At 34.4% G+C, this 22,657-nt stretch overlaps 1 protein-coding gene across 3 annotated transcripts in view; it reads right to left on the bottom strand.

The window, feature by feature from the left end:
* Positions 1-1,169: 1,169 nt before the first annotated feature.
* LOC128854727 (titin) overlaps positions 1,170-22,657 on the bottom strand; it is a 210,627-nt gene continuing 189,139 nt past the window's right edge. For 2 of the 3 annotated variants that reach the window (XM_054089038.1, XM_054089037.1), the window contains 3 exons: positions 22,193-22,563; positions 16,995-17,275; positions 12,129-14,610 (listed from right to left, as the gene is read on the bottom strand). In XM_054089038.1, coding sequence (XP_053945013.1) covers positions 14,362-14,610; positions 16,995-17,275; positions 22,193-22,563 — 901 coding nt within the window. In that variant the 3' untranslated portion in view covers positions 12,129-14,361. Of the gene's footprint in view, positions 2,744-12,128; positions 14,611-16,994; positions 17,276-22,192; positions 22,564-22,657 lie in introns of those variants that run through there. The other variant, XM_054089040.1, reaches the window with a different exon arrangement.

Raw genomic sequence — 22,657 nt, 5'->3', positions numbered from 1 at the left:
ATCTAAAAACGAAAATATTAGTCCTGGCAATCCTAATAAGGATAATGGAAAACTTTTATCAAATTATTGCATTGTCATCGGTCCTTGATAGGTGTGCAAAATTCCAAGTCGATCAGATTTTTAGAAGCCAGATTCCGTTACATTCATTCATACATACATACAACCCGAGCTAATAAAAGCGTGTTAAAAACCATCTGCAGTCCGAAATCGGCTTAAGAAGTTTAAGGCCGGCGGGCCAATTAAAAGGTCAAAAAAATCGATTTTTTTTTTCCTGAAATCAATAGTTTAGATATTCAAGAACATGAGACACAAATTTTCAGAGTTAAATTCCAAGTATTTGCAGAGCTACAGAGCCGAGCGTAGTGCGGCGTCGAGCAACCGTGCGCTTATTGTTGTAGTGCTCCGCCCATTGACCATTGACTTTGAAGCGCGTTTTCTCGGCTTTTCATTTTCACGATTTTACCTAATTTATGTACACGATTGCAAAAAAACTAAACGAGCTATCCATTTCATTCAAAATGCGTTATCTTCAGTATTGTTTTCTCTTCTATGTGAACTAAAAAAAACATCCAAAAACTTTTTTAAGCGACTTTTTTACCCAGTTGAAGAGTTTTTTTTTTTCTTGAAAAACCACTTTTTTTTCTACCTTCCCCAAAAATTCGAATTTTACGTGTTTCTCCCAATTTTCTTAGTTCTTTTGTTTTCAGATGAAAATTGCAAGTTGTATCTTGTACAGAAGTTGGATACTTCAGTGGCAAGGCGCTCTGGGAATCTATTGATAACTCGGCTTACAATATATTGTCGGAGATTGTACAAATTTTTTTTTTTAGTTCAAATATATATTAAACTATCCCCAAAACTTCATTTGGCTAATTGTTTTTTTTCTCATCCTACAACGCTTCGCGAAAACTACTGAATTTAGGACGTCTAATTGGCCCGCCGGCCTTAAAATTTGACTACGTTCAGGCGTTCCGGGTGCTACCAATCGAAGATGCGACTTTGTCATTGTTGAACGAAACTGTTTATAGTCGATAATGTAATTTTGGTCTTAACTCAATTTGATTGTGTTTTATTGAAAAACTGCCGGCAACTGAATTGTCGTTCTTCATGTGATCGTGCAAAAAGTCCACAAAAATAAAACTCGCTCGTTTTTCATTTCATTTCGCATACATTATTCATATATTTATTTTCTTCATCTTACAGCTTACATTATTATTACACTTTCTTTCTTAGTTATAATTTTTCTATAATAATATTACGCTACCATTTTAATAATACACGCCTAAATTTATGCTATAAATACGCTATAAATAATAGATACAGTTATGGATGTTTTATTTTTACAAATGTTGCTACTTTTTTATATCGTTTGGATCAATTTATAAAATCATGAAATAATTGTTTTCTACAATTTTATATAAAAATTAAAGATTTACGCGAACATAACATTTAAATATATATATACACATACACTTCTAAGTGGCGTTCTAGTCTAACTTAATGTTATGCTATTTTTATTTCGTTAAATAGTTGCGTGACACATACATATGCACTTTGCCACTAAACTGTTTGTTGGCTCACGAATGTACATACACACATACATACAAACGCTTAACGCCTAGTCACACATCGAAATATGCACGAACTGTTTGGATGTAGTAGTTTGGATTCTTATGTGTGTAGTTGAGTATGTTTGCACAAGCACACATACAGACGTGCTTGTACAAGCGCATATCTGTGCACATAATTACAGGATTTATTTACAGAGAATTAATGAGAACATAACATGGATATATTTCGATTTTTTTTAGTTCATACTTTACAAGGTTTTTTACATAAATTTATATATTTCGCTATATTTTCTAAACTTTTTTTGTCTTAATTTTAATAATAATTTTTCACTTACTAATCTGAGCTAATTTTAAATGCTTTTAAAGCATTTTTAAATTTTTTTTATTATCTGCTTTCAATTATAGTTTCCATAACATAAAATAGGTTTAGTGTGTTTTGTTTGTTTGTTTTTTTTTTTCCTTTTTAGGCCAATATATTCCACTTAGTGGTTGCACTTTGAACCACAAAGCAAGCAGTATATACATATGTAAGCCTCAATACAAACGGCGCACATTTGATCGGCATATTTACATTCACCCGCCACCGAGTGTTTGGCGTGTTGCAAGCGTATGATAATTGCAATAAATGCATAATTTCATGAAAGTTTGCTATGTATGCCAGCGTTAATTGGTAATTGCTAATATCATAATTTACATACAATTGCAACAACATTTAGAAAATTCATTTTTCATTATCTAATCGTTCCCTAATGAAAATAATACTTTTGGTATAAAAATGTGTAGCTACTGCCTTTTGACTCAACGCTTGAATAACACATTTCTAAATGTAAATTTTTTTTATTTATTTACTTTTTTTATTTATTTTTTTTATTTTTTTGCTTATTCTCACTTATTTTTATTTAAATTTATATTTATATATTTTTACTTCAGCTAAAATAGTTGACATTTGGATAGTAACGTCAATAACAGCAGTGAACGTTTGCAATTTTGCGTTTTAAGATTTTTTTCGGCATTCTCAAAATATCATAGAAGAAATTAAAAGCCACTAGATATGTAAGTGTTGTGTCTGTTGATATATATGTATGTGTGTTTGTATTTGGTTGTAATTTTTGTAACTACAGATGAGATTCCTGAAATTTATTCCTAGACTTGGGATAAGAGTAAGAAGGTTCCTGTTGACAAAAATAAGGTTAACAAGTAAATTATAAAATTTCTCGAAATTAAAAGGCGCGTATCACAATTTCTGAAATAAAAAATAATAAGTTCTCTGCATGCAAGTAACAGTGAAATTTTCGCAATATTTTTCCAGCATTATTCGGATAATTTTTCCGAATGAAAGTGAAAAGGCGTGTAGATGCAGTTGGAGAAGTTTACTTAGTCGACTATAATTTTTAAAGGAAAGCACACAACATCGACTTGAAACTAGAAAAGGAGTTATGTTAAAATAAAACGCAAAAAAAAAAAATTACAAAAAACAAAAAAAAAACATACATCGAAGCCCCCGATTGAATGACACTTTTTCTTGATTAGAGTTTAACTAGATTAAATAATTCACATATACATATTTTTATATAAATTTTATATATTTATATATTTTTGCATAATTTTTTCTGAAATTCGAATTTTTAAAGATATTATTTTTTCATCTCTTAAGTACATTATTTATATGGAAGGCTTGATATTGCATCTAACAAAAAACAATTTATGCTATATAGGATATTTACACTTGAACACCAAATTGATTAGTGAGAATTATAACAAGTGCAAAGCTCAACATTTCCTACTAAGAAATAAAAGAATATCATAATGTAAAGTTGAAAAGGGCCTTTAGTGCCACCATTTTTGATAGCTAATAATAATAAAACTGAACTTGCAGATATATCCTGGAAACTATTCCCATTCGACCACAATGCACAGCGCCACGCCCCTATATAAGCGTCAGGGCAAAAATATGATAGTGAACATGCTTCGATTCGAATGGATTTTTTGCTTATGGTCTACTTTCATTTAGGAAAAAAGAAATTTGAAATTAGGTCGGGATTGTCCTACTGCCCCGCCTCTAATCCATGTGGGTTGGTTTTAATTGAATTTGACTTTCATGATTATTTTTCCAATAAAAACATACATTTGAAATACCTATAGTCAACACCACCAATACAAAGTGTGACCCAGAGTGTTAAGTGTTACCCCTACAATCTCAATGAAATTATCTTCAAATCGAGTACGCGAACTTTTTCCCAATATTCAGCGCTTAGAGTCTTATTTAATTGAGTTTCTATTACATTCCTTAGAGCACTTAACTTTCCCAGTATTCAACGTCTTCTCTGCACTACAGGGGCAATTGAAGCTACTCCTACGGCAGCACTTGAAAGAATACTCAATCTACCACCGATTGACATTGCGACAGAAGGTCGAGCAATGATTCCGAAATGCAATTGGGTGAAGAGATTCCGAACAACAATAGAGAAGAGGTGTGGAAAAGAGTATGAAACCTAGCCCCAATACACTTAATATATTTACTGATGACTCAAAAATGATAAACGGAGTAGGTGCAGAGATTTATTGCGCAGAGCTAGACATCAGGCGGCTCCCTGACCACTGCAGTATTTTTTAAGCAGACGTCTTTGCGGTAAGTAAGGCTTCAGAAATAGCACTAGCAAAGACATCGAGCAATTCCAACATAAATATAATATATGCGTTTATAGTCAAGCGGCAATAAAGGCAATAAATTCATATAAAATTTCATCTAAAAACGTTCTTAGAACCAGGGAAGCCATAGAGAGACTAGCCGCAGACAGATGGTTACACATCGGGTACCCAAAAGACATAAGGGCATTGCAGGAAACGATATTGTAGATGAGATTGCCAAAAGCGCTCTTTACATACAATTCGAACAAGAAAGCGACATACTGAAACCTTTAAATACGGTATACAATGACATCGATGCGGACATGAAAACGCGGATAGACAGGAGGTGGAATAATCTTGCCACTTGCAAAACCACGAAACTCATGTATACACACAATACAGATATGCATCCGAACCAAGTGAGACTAAATAATAATTTAAATATTAAATATTTAGTAAACTAATTTAAAAAAAACTGCAGGAGTGTTGACATGCATTGGTTTAGGGAATAAGTTCATGGCGTTTTTATATTTTCTTTTTTTTCTTGTGTTTACAACGATTTGTTTGCTCTTTGGCAAAGACTAAGTATTCATTCAATAGAACTCTTTCTACGCTACAAAACTATGTTAATTTTGTATTTGAGTTATTTATCTTTTTAATAGTTCTTAGTCTTAGAAATGGAATAGCCAGGAGGCAAAAATCAACATTTTCGACACCACCTCTTCTTTGCTTTTCATCGAGACCAAAAAGCTGCCGAAGAGCCCGGGACATTTGCGACATGTATGGAGAAGGTGTCACAGGCGAGTCTACAGCACGGAAATGGTTTGCAAAGTTCACAAACGGCGACTTTGATGGCGATCACACGTCCCGCAGCTCCCGCTTGAAGGAGAACTGTCGCCAAACTAGTCGTGAATTGGAGGAAAAAATGAATTGCGATCATAAAAAGATTCTTAATCACCTTTATTTAATTGGATTTGCCGAAAAATTGGCAGCCTAGGTGCCTCACGAGCTCAACGGAAAAAACAAAAACAGTCGCTCTCAAATTGCTTCTCAGCATCTCGTAAAATTGATAAAAACTGGTTTGGAAAAGGTAAAGATTGTTTGCTTTCAATTATAATAAACGTGTGGATAATTTTCCGCAAATGATATACAGTCTTTTATGAGAACCTTTTCCATGCCCGAAAAAAAATCGGAGATTAGTCAATGCTTCTCGAGGGACAGGTTTTTTATCAATAATGCACGCAATCTGCCTATCAATCACAAGCACGCTCTTGTCATTGCTGAGTTCCATATAAAGTTCCGTGAAAGTAAAAATACAGGGTTTTTCAGTAAGAGCGCTTCAACTTTTCAACTTTTTTGAATAAAACACAAACGGTTTGACTTTTTTAACTAATTTTTTTTTTATTATCGAGTTTGAACATATTCATTTAAGTATGAAATTCGATTTCTTTTGCATGACCACCGCGTGCACGTTTTACGAAGTCCAATCGTTGAACCCAATTTTCGACCACTCTTTTGCATAAATCGACCGAAATTCCAGCAATTTCGCGTTCAATATTGGCTCTGAGCTCACAAATCGTCGCCGGCTTGTTACTGTAGACCAATGACTTCACATAACCCCAAAACGGGACGGCTTGTTAAATGGACCGTAAAATGGCCGTAATGCTCTTAAAGTAGCAGCAACAGAATGATTATTTTCATAAAAAAAATGCGAAAAATAAAAAATATTGCGTCGTTCGCCCTCCCTATCGGAAAAAAGTTGAAGCGCACCTATTGAAAAACCTTATATTACAGCATTGAGAATCTACCAGAGCACACCTTAAAAAACGATTTACAAATTTTCGCATTGTCATCTTTGGCAAGCTGAACTAATGTATCCACGACTCAGAGTCCAAGAGCTAGAGTAAATTGTTTAGATCAGATAGATAAATTAAAGTGTTCGCAAATAAGACTTTCAAAACTGAACTCGGTGTTCTAATAATAATCCAGTGATTGTCACTCTTCCACTGGAAACTAAATTGACGCCTATTTGTAATTCCACTGACTATTAAGTAATTCCACTTATGACTGAAAACAAGTAACTTTCAGATACTGCTTCTCTCATTTATTATAAGGCCCTCAAGAGCTTTGGTATTCTGCTGGATTCTCATCGAGGATTTGGCAGTTGTAGGCAAAAAACAAGTCATTTTTCGTACATGAGTTAAAGGGTATGCGAAAAATACAAAAGACATTTTTACAGCGAAATTGTAATTCAAAAAACATACTTTCAATTTATTAGTTAACTGGAAGTAAAAAATTGAGAAAAAGGGTTTCTTTCGCATGACCAAAAAACAAACAAAATTCTTTAACGTGGAATAAAAGAGAAGCTGTGTTGGTCAATTCTCCTTAGATAAACACCGCTTTTACTTAAGATTAGAGACACGCCTTGCTTTTTATGATTCTTCAGGAAAAAACAATCCCCTATTTCTCATCAGATTTTCGGAAAATTTTTAAGAACAGAGTTCTGTATTTAATGTTTCAAAATCTTACAAAGAACTAAACTGATTTCAAAGAAAGGAAATGTATGCCCTTTCTGGTGCAGCGTTGTTGTTCTGAGTTTTTTACAGAGTTGCCTTCTGGAAAACTGATTGTAGTGGCATCTGCGGTACTTCGTTGAGCCAACAAAAATTAAAGGCAGAATTTTACCTCTTGCAAAACAAAATGGCTTAGCTTTTCTGGAAGTTTCTCATTAAATTGTGTTTATATTAAAATCTAAAGGTTAATCTCTGTTGCTAATAACTACTAGTAAGAACTGAGTAAGACCCCTCTCAACCACACGTTTTAATTCTCTCATCATGCCCGCTTATGGAATGGTGCAGAGGCAACTCATGAGAAGAATACTGCAGAAGACTTATGGGCCTTTGAGTCTGCATCGCAGAATGAGCTCAAGTGAGTGAGCTTAACAACGATAGTGCGGCGGGTAAAAAAACAAGGACTCCGCTGGCTAGGAGGTATTCAATGCTGCTGGCAGTGTTAGAGTCAGAGAAAGTTATTCTCTGCTTTGGTAGCATCAACGGGGGAAAAAACTACTAAGGTGTTTCTAATTTGCATTATTAGTGTACATGAGTTAGACGAAGTGGCTGGCTATGATTTTCAATAAAAATTTAAAAAATACGAGTATGATATGTTAACTCTTTTTAAAATTAGCTTTAAATGTAAGAGTGTGTGTAGTATGTAATAAATGCGTGTGTATATGTTTGTTACTGGGTATATGTTTTTGTTAAAATGCTCGTTGTTATAAAATATGATATGGGAATGTACATATGTGTGCGTGTCTGCAGGTATGTTGCTCCTGTATATTTATGAACTGTACAAATTTCCTAGCTAAATATATCATATACGTATGTATGTATGTTTCTTATGCACTTCTGGAAAGATGAAGTTCACTATTTCAAACATTCCGTTATTACACTAACTGGGATAGCTTAAACATATTTCGAGTTGGCTTATTTTTATAACCTAATTGTTTTATTTTAGCTCATTTTATTAAATTATTTATTATTTAATGGAAATGCTTAGCAGCAAAAATGCAATCAGACAGTGCGATTTTTACTTCACTTCATTTTAATATTAGATTAAATTTATACAAAAAAAAAAATTAATTCTACGTATATACAATTACATTTACAACTTTCACATACATCTATATATGCATAGCAATTAACATGCATGCCAACAGTTAGGCTAGCGCCGACAGGACGTCATTTGGTGGCTTTACAAATATATGATTACAATTTTGTTTCTTCTGTTTTAGTGCTGTGCAAATACAAAAAAAATACAAAAGCAAACATTTTTACACATAAATACGAGAATGTGCTTTCTATTTTGTTGATTTTCATACTTTTTCTAAGCATTGTTATTGTTGTTGGTAAACACAAATTGGCATTTTATAATAAATTAATTCAACAATAGGCTTACACACTTACATACATACATGTTACTAACAACAAACATATTCATAATTCTATTTGTAAAGCTATTTTTTTTATGGTTTATTGGTTTCTGGCAATTTAAGTGAATTGCAAAGTTAATTAATTTATGTTTTTTTTTTGTTTGTACGGAAATTTAAGAAGTCATTATAAATTTATGAATTAGATGTGGGAGTCACTGAAAGCTCACTTATATTGACCTTTCGAAATCGTAGGATGTGTATCCATTTATGGGACTTCATGAATGCCTTATTAAGGGGGTGGTAGGGTTTAGCGCTAAAAAAAATTTTTTTACAGAAATATGGCTTAAGATACTTTAATAAAATCAATTGCATGTTATTGTACATCTTTTCAATAAGTTTTTAAAAAATATTAATAATAAAATATTGACAAATAAGCCCATGACAGAGTTTTTTTGGTGATATGTTTTTCGAAAGGTGCTCTGCGGTGCCAATCGGCATTCGTCGTAGAATCATCTGAAACTAAAAAAGTCGAATTTTTCAGTTAAAGTATGACGTAATGCTCCCCCCCCCCCCCCCCCCCCCCCCCCATTAATAATTTTTTGTTTTTCATTTTTGTATATTAGTTTTGGTGGCAAAAAAACGTAAAACGAGCATTTTTGGCGAAAAATTTCGCCATATTTGTAAGTGAAAAACAACCTTAAAAAAAAATAAAAAAAAACAGTGGGGGGGGGAGGTATTTTTGATTTAGAAAACGTGTGCCAAATTTGAAAAGAATCGGTTGAATAGTTTCGGAGTTGTGATTGGCACCGACTTTTAAGAAGTCGTTTCGGGAAAAACGCGTTTGAAAAAATGACTCTGAAAAACTATCGATGCTCCGCATTCGAGGTAGAGTGCCTACAAAGGCTATAACTTTGAGAGTTCTGCTCCGATCCACTTAAAATTTTGACACAACATTCTTGAAATGATTTACTATAAGATGAGTGAAGAAAAAAAATTTCGATTTGGTGACCCTACCCCCCCCTTAAGCTACTGCGCCCTATGACCAAAAGATATTTATTGTGCATGAGTGCCGCATAGTTAGGCAGTTAGCAGCTTGGTTCCAAAATAAGTATGTATACAGGTAAACAGGTGAGGTTGTTGTCATGTCGCAGAGGGCAATCTGCAGCGAATTGCAGTCGTCTTTTAACACGTTTCCGCCGGCGCTGTTATTCATGGTCTTCGCCCACAGACGGCAACGTTTACATCTTTTCGCTCTATCGGAAGCGATTGCAGGTTATATAAACAAAATTTTTTCATAAGGGTAGTCGTTTATGGCTTCTCATCTCATAGGTACCGTCTACTAAAGTACCATTGGTGGTATACGCCGTCCCATGAAGCAATCTTGTGCGAGCCACCGGTGGTACGCGCCGGCGTGAACGTGTTAAACACTCATGAAATCATAAACATATTCATATACTTGCCCTAAACCTGTTAAATTTGAATATGAAGGAAGAAGCCGTGACACTGTAAAAAAATACCCAAACATTTGCGGTATTTTAATGCTTGACAAAATTTTTAACAGAGGTATCCATTGCATATACGCGGCTTGAAGAGAAAAACGTTTTTAATAGCGGCCGCCCCTTGACAGACAATGGCAAACCTCCTAGTGCCTTTCTGCCATGAAAAGGCTGTTCATAAAAAATGTCTGCCGTTCGGAGTCAGCTTAAAACTGTAGGTCCTTCCATTTTTAGAACAACAACAACACGCACGCTACAAATTTGGGGAAGAGATCGGCAAAACACCCAATAAGGGTAAAAGGAACATTAAACTATTTATTGTTTTAAGTTTTTATAGAACAAGAAGAAGAGCGAAGCTGAGGTATGTAGTATACTACATATACATCTTAAAAAAAATTTGCTTCAAAATAATTCATTAGGAAATTTCGCAGAAATAGGCTTAAAAATTATGCTTTTTTTTTTTGGAAAATTTAGTCGTTTGAATTTTTTAAGTTCTGCAAAAATTAAATTAGTGGTAAGAAAATCAAAAATTGAGTTTACAGTATTAATATTTAAAACTGATCGTACCTGCACTTAAAAGTTTTCCTAGATGACAATTACTATCGTACGGTGAAATTCATGGGGATTATCTGAAAGCGCAATGTGATTCTATGCCAATTGTGTTCAAGTCAAGGCAAATGGAAAAAGCGAGCATATCAGCAGATAAAGAATTATATAACGCATTTGCGAAAAAAATTTGATTTGTGAATGGGTAAATTATCAATGAAATGAAAAGGCCAAGAAATACTTTTGAAGCCTAAAGAGTCTAAATCGATTGGTTAAAAATCTTGTTAATTTATACAATTTTTAAACATATTTGTGCGTACTTTTGATTATCTTTGCTATTGACTAAGACAATTTTTTGGAAACAAAATTTTTAAAAACTAGTTTTATTTATAGAAAACTCCAACTCTTAATATTTTCCAAAAGCTTTCTAATAATATAATAAAATGTCTAATTTCGGTGGAGTCACCCTAATGTATGAGACATTTCAAACCAACTTGAGCAGTCTTAGAAGTAAGGTAAACCTTTCATGCTCGCTTTTGTTTTTCGATTGGTAAATTATTTTTACTACAGGGTGGCTGATTAAAGCCGCTACCAAAAAAAAAAAAATGAATAACTTTTTTTTCTTTTTAAGTTATCTGTTCCATTTTTGTTTTAATTTGCAGATTGATCTTTAAAATTTATTAAAATGGATAACTGGGACACGCAAACAAGAATTTGGATAGTCCGCCGCTATCACGCACTGGAGTCCGTAGTTTTGGTACAGAGAGAGTACAGGCGGATGTTTGGCGGCGATCCCCCGAGCAGATGGACCATAATGAGACTGGTGAATAATTTTGCTGAGCAAGGAACAGTCGCAAGAAGGCCTTATCATCGAAACCCACCAGTTCGGACGGAGGAAACGATCGCTGCTGTAGCTGCAGCTATACAAAGCAATCCAAGGGTTTCAACAAGAAGCTTATCTGCTCAACTTGGTGTCAGCCGACAGTCTCTGCAAACAATAATGCACAAAGATTTAGACTTATTTCCCTACAAAATTCAAATGGTTAACAAACTGAATGCAGCAGACTTGCCGATTCGCTTGGAATTTTGCCAGAAGATCCTGCAAATCGTGGAAGAAGACCAAAACATGTTAAACTGCCTTTTCATGTCTGATGAGGCCCATTTCGATTTAAACGGCAATGTGAACAAACAAAATTGTCGAATATGGAGTACTTCTAACCCACAGATACTCCACGAGACGGAATTGCATCCTCTTCGCGTGACAGTGTGGTGTGCGGTTTTTCACGCTGTATTGTCGGGCCTTATTTTTTTGAAGAAAATGGTCACACCGTTACGGTTACTGGAGACCGTTATTTGAAAATGCTGAAAGAATTTTTCTATCCAGAACTACGCCGAAAGAGAATTCCTTTCAACTCTGTGTGGTTTCAACAAGATGGGGCAACGTCTCACATAGCCCAGACTGTTATGACAGAGTTGTGACGAAAATTTCCCAATAAACTGATTTCAAGAAACTCCGAATTTCGTTGGCCCCCCAGGTCGCCTGACCTTACTGCACCTGACTTTTTCTTGTGTTGTTTATGTAAACAAGAAGTTTGTAAAACAAAGCCAACAAATTTGGATGAACTAAAACAATCCATTCGGGCAACAATTGCGGCTATTCCTGTCGCAACTCTCAAAGCAGCAATGAACAACTTTTTACTAAGATGCCGCACTTGTGTCAACGACCATGGGGGGCATTTAAATTCAATTATTTTTAAAACTAGTTAAGCTACATTTCATAAAATGTAATGACCTTCAACTTGAAAAAAAAATAAATGAATTCCATACACTAAAAAAAAAGTTATTTGAGTTTCTTAATGTAGCAAAATTCATCAGCCACCCTGTATTATCTTCACCGAAAGCCATAAAAGGAAGCAAAAATGATATTTTTGCCAGCGTCGAATACAAAAAAAAAAAAAAACGGGTAGGTTATGATACCTGAGAAGTTCGAAACCTCTTTTTTGTTATTTCTTAGCTTTGTTCATTGTTATCAAGGCAAAATACCGAGTATAGGTCTAGCGGTTGGTATGGTCATTAAATAGAGATGCTCCGTAAAATTCGATTTGCTTTGAAACTCCTCACACTTTAGCAGGTGACATGTCTCAGCTACTGTTTCTAATTTAACGTTCACCTATTAACCATGGGATACTCGAATTTGTGCGGCAATAGAGTACTCGTGCACATGAGTAGAGAGTGACCGAAAGTAGACTTTTAAGGCCAAACCGAAACCGAATCGAACATTTTAAAGGGTCCAAGTACTAAACAACCATGATTTTAAAAAATCCCGTATTTTTCTTTATAAAAAAGTAATAGAAGGTAGATGAGTTTCAATCACATTAATGTCAGCCCATAATATATATGCACACATCATAACGGGTAGCGCAAAATTAGTCCCCTTAGCGGAAGATTCTTATTTTTGCAAATAGCGACGTACGTCAATCATAACTGACACTTGGGAACTAAAGAGCTGTAGTATACAAACAGGCAAGCAATGGAGTAAGGGAGTAAAATGAAGATTTTCATTATTCAACAAAAAATTTAGTTTTATAAAATATAATAAAAAAGTTATTCAAAAACAAATGATTATTGGATTGGATGATTAATTTTGCCGCCACCTGGTATATAGTAAAGGGTGGTTGAATTTCAAGGGCCGATGTTGAATGTGAACCACACCTAAACGTCGAGCTTTTTTCTGCATTTCATTTGACATTTTTCAATCCCAGACTAATTCAATTAGAACCATGGAAAGATAGACAATCGAGCAACACGTTAAAGTTATTCAGGCTTATTATGAAAACGGGCGTTCAAATCAAAATGCATCTGGCGCACTTCGTGAAGAAAGTCAGGCAGTTACTGTGAATAGTGTTCGCTATCGTGAGATGATAACGAACTTTTTGTGGTCCGAATTGGAATATATGAATTTGGACGATATGTGGTTTCAACAGAACGGTGCCACTTGTCACACAGATAACGAAACAATGGCTCTTTTGGGCGAAAAGGCGTACGTCGATAAGCCAGCAACAATTCAAGAGCTAAAGGATGAGATAATTCGGCACATTAACGGCATAGAACGTCAATTATGCCTCAGCGTCATCGAAAATTTGGACCATCGGATGGAGGTGTGCTGCCGAGGCCGCGGTGGCCATTCGGCCGATATTTTGTTCCATACGTAATTTAGCCCTACCAATATTATCATAATAAAGAGAAATGATATTAATTTCCTAAAAAAATTGTATTTTATTCAAAATCGACACCGGCTCTTGAAACTTAACCAGCCTTTATATCTGTTTGCAAAAATTACAAAAAAGCCAAAGACAGGTGGTATTATGTAATACTCATATTTCAATAATTTTGTATGATAATTAAAAGAAGTATCGCAATTTTTACCTTTCGGGCTGTACAGCCTACCAGTATAAAACTGATTTGCGGCACTGAAAAATTGCTTACTAGCCTTACTTGATAGAGAAGCCGATAGATATAAATATTTGATAATCGGTATTAAAAAAATTGTTGTCAAAATTAAAATTCGATAAAACTTTTGAGCAAAAAAATCTAAAGACAAGTTTGATTAAAGCCCGAGTTTCTTTTCACCGATGCCGAACTGAAATTTTGTGGCCGAACATGGCAGAAGCTGAAGCCGAAGCTGAAGTTTGGTGGTTCTCTGCACATGAGTGTATGGTATTGTAAATGGATTTTCAGATTTGGATTTCAGTATTTCAAAAAGAGGGTACGAGTAAGCTTAAACTGACCAGTTAAACCAGGCAAATATTTATTCTCAAATAGCAATACTCATTTCGCCGCTAATTAGATTGGCGGTTTATTGCAAAAGCAGCCACAATACAAACATAAATAATCAAAATAAATTGCAAATCTTTTGTTAAATATAAATTGAATTCACATGTATATATGTATAAGCCACGCACAATAACAGAAAAAAAAAATTACTTTGATGAACAAATTATTAATGTGCGTCAGTCTATTTTTAGTTCATCCATCATATCATCATGTATGTATGCAGCGCACACATTCACACAACATGCATATATTACTTATTTATACATACGAGTTTATAGTAATTGTGTGCATGTACTTATTTATTTTAGTATTTACGTATACTCTTTATATGTATGTACGCATATGCATTATTTATTTATATACAACTTTCCTGTATGCGATTCGATGTTGTTACCACTTCCGGCCGAAATCTATATTCGCTCAGCGATGACGTCACTGATGGATTATTCGGACTGAGTAAACTAACTTCCATTGGCTGTGGTTGTGGCGTCGAATGATATGTTGATGATAGCGACGATAAAGTTGTAGTTGTTGTATTATATAGTGATATATTCAGCGGTGGACTACACGTGGTTATACCCTTTTTATTTAAGGTAGCATAACTCTGGATCAGCGAACATAGTGAGAATGATGACGATGATAATGATGAGGCGACGAAAGGATATTCGGTGCAAATTGGCAAAAGCGTGAGATTATATGAATAAAGCAGTTGTGAGTGGGAAGAGAAAGAATAGAGAAAATTTAATTTTTTCTTTTTGTTAGAAATGGAGCTTTCAATAATGTATATTATATTTATGTGTATTCTGTGACACTTTGGTAGAAGTGCGAAAGTGTTAATGAAAAATATATTATATTTAAAATAGCTGTTGAATTTTATAATCTATGTTATATTGCATGTATGTTTCAGGACCACAAGGATACAAAAATGAAAAATATCTCTGACTGCCTCTACAATTTAGCATTTTGGTGGATGCATCTAATTTTTTTTTTTAATTTTTTGCTTGTCAATATAAAATTGCTGTATTGAAGAAAATTGCAGAAACTGAATGATAATCGATATCGATGCAGCAAAATTAGGGTCAGTGTTTATGTGCGAAACGAAACCAATTTAGAATGAAAGCACTAGAGCCATATGTCGACACCCAGAAACCGTTTCCATACTCTATTAAACGCTATTAAACGAATTTTCTACCATGAAACAACTCCTCATAAAAAAATATATATTTGCCATTCGGAGTTGGCTTCAAACTGTGGAATAACATCAAGACGCCATCCACAAATAAGAGAAGGAGTTCGGCCAAATACGCAAAAATGGTGTAAGGACCAATTATATATTATATATACATATGTAAATCATAATAAATAACAACAACTATGTGTATTCTGTCAAAAAGTGGAATAAAGCAGTTTTTGCCTTGGTCTAAAAAGATTTAATTTTCAATTTTTCGCCAAAGCAAATCATGTGGGCAATTTTTTAACACTCCCATTTAAAGCATCAGTTTCGGCTCGAAATCGGAAAATATTTTTTATCTCGTTTCAAACTTCATATGAGCTAGTTATGGAAAAACAGTTCATGGTAAAGCTGGCTTTGACTCATGAATGACAAAAGAACTGAGAGAAAGAATACCAAACATTTGTGTCACTTCCCATTGTATCACTTTCTTGTTTACGCTTACCCAAATACTGCAAGTTTGCCTATCCGACACGATTCTTGATTTTTCTCACATTTATTTTTACTTTGGCATTGTCCTGGTTGCAAGCAAATTTTCATATTTCCGGGCTTTTGTGTCAGCGCTTGTTTGTATTTTTGAGGGAAGGACGGCGACGTTAGGCACAAACACGCACGCATACAATGAGACTGCAGTAATGCAGGCAGAGAAGCACCGCCTCCATTATGCTACTCTGTGGGTACAACAGCTGCAGTTAGGAGGATGTGCACTTATGTATATATTTACTCGTACACATGCGTTCACAGTAATAGCAGCGTGACATATTGTACAATTTTGACTACATATTTACTTTTACTTAATTTTTTGTATGTTTTTTGTTTTTTTTTATAAATTATGGTTTATACCACAACAAAACCATATAACGTATTTGTCCAAAATTATAAAAAAATTTACAAATTTTCACCAAAATTTCAAACTTTTTAATTAGAACTTTTATAAAAATTCTGGGTATGGATTCTGATATAATACGAGTAAGCTGCAAGTTTCAAATTTTCCAAAAATCGCGCTGATTTTTACAATTTTTTTATATTTGCAACCGGTCATTATTTGTTATATGAGAGAAAGTGCCCTAACAACGTCAACAAACAGAAAAAACCTATAAAAAATAAAACCATTTTTGCTCTATTTTAAACTTGCTACAAAATGAAATATGCTACAAAACTGTATACACCGAATTTTTCTAAATAAGCTGACTAGAAAGTTTGAAATTTGGATGAAAATTTGTTGAATTTTTTTTTTCAATTTTTTAAATAGTTTCAAACTTTGGGTTGAAATAGTTTTGTTTGTAGTATGAACTATATTTTTCTAAAAAAATATTATTTAAAAATATATAAATAATGGCAACTTTGCAATATGTCGCGCTGCTTTAATCGTAAACACAGGTGTACAGACATATGCATGTGGCAATACAAATGCAGTGGGGAAGCAGCGCGAATTTCCTTGAATCCCTATAGTATTTTGTGATGACGAATTTGTTTAATGCCACCATGAATGTGCATGACGAAAGGCATGAGTTTGTGTGTATTATATGATCTGGGTTTAGTGTGCATTCTATGTTGTTTATTATTTTCTTTTTCCACTATTTTTTTAATCTAGCGGCGGCGTAGCTTTGCCTAGTTTCCATGCCACTGCATCTACTGCCCTGTGTGCTTTCTTATATCTATTTCTATTTATACACCTATACACACATAGGTATACTATGCATGTATATTTGGTGTTGGGTCTGTGTGTAACTAAAAGGTTATCATCTGTTACTTACCAATTGTTTGCTTGGTCTAAATGTATAGTGCAGCACTTCGTTGCCAACGCCAATGCCACCAACACTACCAACACTGCTGTTTCCAACTAATGAGCCCAGACTGGAGATGCCATCGGCGCTGCTCAGCGTTGAGCTATTCGTGATGCCACCAATCACGCTCCCGCTACTCAATGTGCCAGCACGTTCCGTGTCCGCAGGACTGCTATAGTCGCGCTGCAATAGACGCGCTGAAGGGCTACGGAATATGGGTGAGGCCACCAGCGACTTTAGTGGACGTTTCTCTGAAATTAAAATAAATACAGTTTTTATTTTCTTGTTGTTCTGTGTGATTTCAAACTTTTGATATCTTCCAGGTTGACAAGGTAAAACAGAGCTCTGTATGTATGTATGTATGCATGTAATGACGTTTATGCGTAAAAAAAAAAATAAAAACACAAACACAAGTAAAAGTATTTCTCGGTTGACCTACTTTGCTGCTGGCCTAAACTATTTACTCTGCCTTAAATTAGCACATCGAAATCACTGTAGCATGACACATCTAAAAGAGTACATATTTACAAATATTTTTCTAAAATAAATTGGAAAGGCTATCTCTTTAAATTTTATTTTTTATTTTCTCCGCTGATAAATGGTTTTCCGTTGCTCTACCAAAATGTCATATAATAAATTTGTATGCACAAAATAAATAAAAGTGCTAACAATCAGTTGCTAGTATAACTCGGCTACCGTAACTGTACTTTGTGATGTCGAAGCTACATCAGCACAAGGAGTTTATGGGAAAATTTAAAAAATTCGACAAGAAAATTGATGAGAATTTATGCGATAAATATATAAATTTTACACACCATTAAAATATATATTAGAAAATATGATATCAGCAATATGAGCTCACTAAATTCAAACTAGCCAATTACACGTTAAGAAAATTTTATGTGATATTTACAAATACCAACTACATAAAGCAGATTTTTATTAAGTTATTTTCATTTTATATGTAAATAATAAGTAAAAGTTAACCACTTAGCGAAATTTATGTATGTTAGAATTGTAGAAAAATTATATAATTTATTTTAAAAACAATTGAGTCTCTAAATCTTATTAATAATAATAATTAATAATTTCCTAAAATATGTATGTACATACGCTAATAACTATGCAGAGAATGCCTTCATTTCGATGGAGTTTTTTGTGATTTAAAACTTATCGCTCTGGGATAGTTTTTCACATAAATGTTTTTGCATAAACTTACAAAACAAGCGACATATGTTAAAAAACTAGAACATTTTTTTGGTAACTGCAATAAATCCAAAATTAAGGTGCCGTTTTAATACTATAAAATTTTGGTAACTTTACTAGCACTGATTAAATTTATCAATTACGAGTTACTGCAAATAGAATTTTCAAAAAGAAAAGAACATTTTCCCAAAAAAAATCTATTTGGAGTTTTTCCTCTTTGTGCCAGACTTTACTAAGCGGGAATAAGTACAATATATATACGAGTATATATGTATATAATTGGCGCTTACACTCTTTTTGGGTTTTTAGCCGAGCTCCTCCTCCTATTAGTGGCGATCGTCTTGATGTTGTTACACGAATGGAGGGAACAACAGTTTTAAGCCGACTCCGACCGGCAGATATTTTTTTATGAGAAGCTTTTTCATGGCAGAAATACACTCGGAGGTTTGCCATTGCCTGCCGAGGGGCGACCACTATTAGAAACAACTTTTTCTTAATTCTGGTGTTTCACCGGGGGCGTACTCCGAATAGCAGCCACACACCAACTTATTCGGCTACGGCGGTGTCAGCAAAAATAAGTAGGCAAAGCAAAAATTAAAAATGTACGTTCTTTGATTTCTATATTTGCGAATTTGCTTTCGATCCTACAACACTTAGCGATTAGTAAATAAAGCAAAAAAAATCGCGTTGATGAGGATTTGCATGTACTTACATAATTTGGCAGAAATGCAAGTTTTGTTAACTAGCATTGTTATATACGAGCATTGACTTTCAAAGCGTCCTGCCTGGAATTATGCAAAATGGTTTAATCCGAAGTTAGAACAGTCTAACGGCAAGCGTCTTGCTCGTCACCACATGCCGCTCAAACTTTTGTACAAATCCATTGCTTTTCGAAATATTGCGCCTAATAAATACATCTAAGGCGTATAATGTTCTAAGGTAATATATAATACATATATCGGTATGATAGAAGGTGGTAGAGCAAGGACCGAATTTAAAGCTAGAGGATGTTCAAAATATCTCATATTTTGGATAGCAGTTCCAGCAAAAGTACCAAATCTATAGCAAAATAGAGATAGTGATGAGGAATCAGGGATAGATGGTTAAATAATAGCCCTTTATTTGATAAATTCCGATTCATTCTTATACGTTGAACAGAAACCACAGGCACCCCTAAACTAACTCATCTAACAATCCTTTCTCTTTCCCATCGAAATAGCTCGTTTCATGGGCATAGATGACATTAATGGCTACCACTGATGCCCTAACCGAACTGGATAAAATTTTGATAAGTCACTACAATAAAAACAACGGCAATATTTTGTAATTAGCGAGACTGAAAATAGTTCAGCCGTTTGGTCTCAATAAAATACGAGCCATAAATTACGTTGTTTCACGAGCCAACTTCAAAAAGGGTCCATACTTGATAATAAAGCAAAATGGGTATAGAAAAGTACTTCAGTTAAATGGTCATACCTATAATTTCTACACAGATGGTTGAATGATTGGGAGTCAATGTATTCTGTTCCGAGCTTGATCTACGACCGTAAAAGCTATCGGATTACTATAGGTTTGTAGCTGTGTTCTACGCTGCAACTAAAGCAGTTGTGTTGGCAGCCAAAACAACCTTTCTCAATTTTTATGTGAATATCTTCATTGAAAGAAATACGGCAAAAGCCGAATCAAATTAGATGAACTTTTCGCTAACGGTGGGTTACTATCTACACAAATAAATAGAGAGACAGGAGTAGGCAGATGGGCTAGCCAAAGGGATAGCGTCTATCAGCTACTTTAGAGCTACTTATGCCTAGTTAAACAATGGCAATAATTTTTTTGAAAAACCTACCACTCATAGTTCACCCGTAAAAGCCAGAAGACCACCAACAATTTTTTAATACTCTCAAGAGCAGATTTCAGGAAATTAGCTTTGGTACGAACTGAACATCGTCTCACACTATCTCGCGACAAAACCAGGACTGGTACGAAGAGAAGCAAAGTTAAAGCACGGCATGATACGAAGGTAAAACTAAAGATGTGCTGTATCTTTTGTGTCAGTACTCAGTGTACTCCGCGAGATAGGATGTCATGACTAGGATCTGGAATACGTCTCTTTAAAAATTATAACAAGTAAAATTGTTTAACACACTTTAGAAGGTCAGTCATGTAAACTTGTGTATTTATTATATGCTGGAGCAATTAGCCAGTTTTCGTCTGCATCGTAGTGACTTATGAAGACATCAGCTACTCGCGTTGTAAAGAAATAAGTCAAAGTGCACTATTCAGCATCAGTGGAACTTTGGTAACGGCATCCATAGAGGCAGTTAATGGATTCTAAATATCCACGGATATCAGATGAAAACAATAGAGTGTGAGTACCGCATTAAGACTGTGAAGAAGCCAGTTCGCTTAAAAGCAGTAATTTAGCAAAAAATAATATAATTAAAAGTGATCCCAAGCAGAGTATCATGCGCTAACGAAATTCTAGTAGTGAAGGACTCGATTGGGTTATACACTACGAGGACTATGAGAGCTATTCCGCTTCGACACATTTTTTTGATTTTGCAGGCTGAAACACATCAGTACCTGCCACACAATAAAACTCTTGCGGCCAAAGGGGAGCTTGAGATAATCAGCAGACGCGATCTAAATATAGTAATGAAGGTACTTACAGGCCATACGAAGGTACCCAGAATGCATAGAGGTCTCATAATCACTTTTGCAGAAGCTGCCATAATCAAAGAGAGTCATCAACTTTCAGGTATCAACCCTGCGTTTGTTCTAAATTATATTGTATATAAGTAAATATGCTAATACGAGATTTTTTAGAAACAGGAAATTAAGATTGCGTAGTGGTAAGGTTGAGAATATGACAGATGCTCAGACTATACATACCCACTTTACTCCAATATAACTTAAGTCATCCCACAACAAATAGTACGGGCGATAAATTATTTCAAATTAATTTTGACTTTAAAAACTTAAGAGCGATATTGTGGAAAATCAATAAAATATATATAGAAAATATAAATAAATATGTACATACAAAATTTTTAATTATTATAGAATATTCTGTCTTCACATTCCAGTATCGAGGACAATATTCTAATTCTCTAATCCATTTCTAATAAACCTAACAAATAATTAAACATAATATTAGGTAATAATAGATAGTTTAGAGGCAATTATATTGGTTTTTCAACAAGAACGTTGTTTCTCAATTGAGGCATAGAGCAGTAGAATATTTGACGTTTTTTACAATGAAGGAAATTTCCCTCACAATTTGTAATAAAATTTAAAAAATCTACCCGGAATATTGAGAATCTGTAAAAGTTGCATTTGGCAAAATGTGTGATATTTTCTGTCAACATAATCGTCCCTCTGCGAATTAGGAATTTGGTTAGTAAATTTGAGGCGATTAGGGTCATTAACTGGGCTAGTTTTTCTAAGAAAATTGGACTGCAAATGCGGTTATGACTAATGAATTACCCTATCGAGGGATGTTAATTACTAAATTTTCACCTACTATTGATGGTTTGAAAATCATTGACAAGTACTTTCAAACATGTAATAATTTTCATTTCAAAAAGTGATCGGAAATTTTGATAAAAGATGCATTCGTTGTGTGCATCTGGCCGATATCATTTTTCAATTCAAATTGCCTTGAAATTTAAATAATTTTCATCAACATTTTTTGTTTTAAAGTTCTCGTAGAAACCCTATTAATTAATTAAGAATAAAAGTCAAAACTGAAAGTTATTCTAAACTTTTTATATAACTATCTTTAAAAACTATTTTCCATTGTGTTCTACGCACACTTTTTCAGTGTACCACAAAAATTTCAATACTAATAAATACCATATTTACCATTCATTTAATAGTGTAAGTATATGTATGTACATATGTATTATATATCGCGCCATCACCTGCAAACATATACGAAAGCATAATGTCATAATACTCACCATATTGATTAGGTATAACATCTGGATCGGTGTCATCACCCTCCAGCGCATCGCCCATCACAAGTGGACTCTGCCGATGATGACCGGCCACCGTTGACCGCAATGTTGACGTATCAATGCCAATCAAACCACCCACACCACCACTTCCAATGCCGCCTCCAACAGATGGTGATGTACCACCACCGCCGGCATTGACACCATCACTGCCATTCGTCTGCAGAAGACTATGATGTGACTGGTGATTATTTTGCTCGTGATTGTGCTGTAGATGTTGATGATGGTGGTTGTTCGGTTGTAATGGATCCAGCTGACAATCGGAGGGTATTGAAAGTTGTGTGTGTTTCGTTGGTTTTAAATTACCGTCGTTTTGCCTAGAAAATGGGGAAATAAGTTGATAAATATCATCAAGTAAATGTGTATGTAGGTATATGTTTAATATTAAGGCTTGTATAGGACTCAGCGGAA

The sequence above is a fragment of the Anastrepha ludens genome, chromosome 2, assembly GCF_028408465.1.
Source record: "Anastrepha ludens isolate Willacy chromosome 2, idAnaLude1.1, whole genome shotgun sequence".
Taxonomy (NCBI): Eukaryota; Metazoa; Arthropoda; class Insecta; order Diptera; family Tephritidae; genus Anastrepha; species Anastrepha ludens.
Note: the sequence above shows the minus strand (reverse complement) of the source record. Positions and strands in the feature narration are given on the sequence as shown.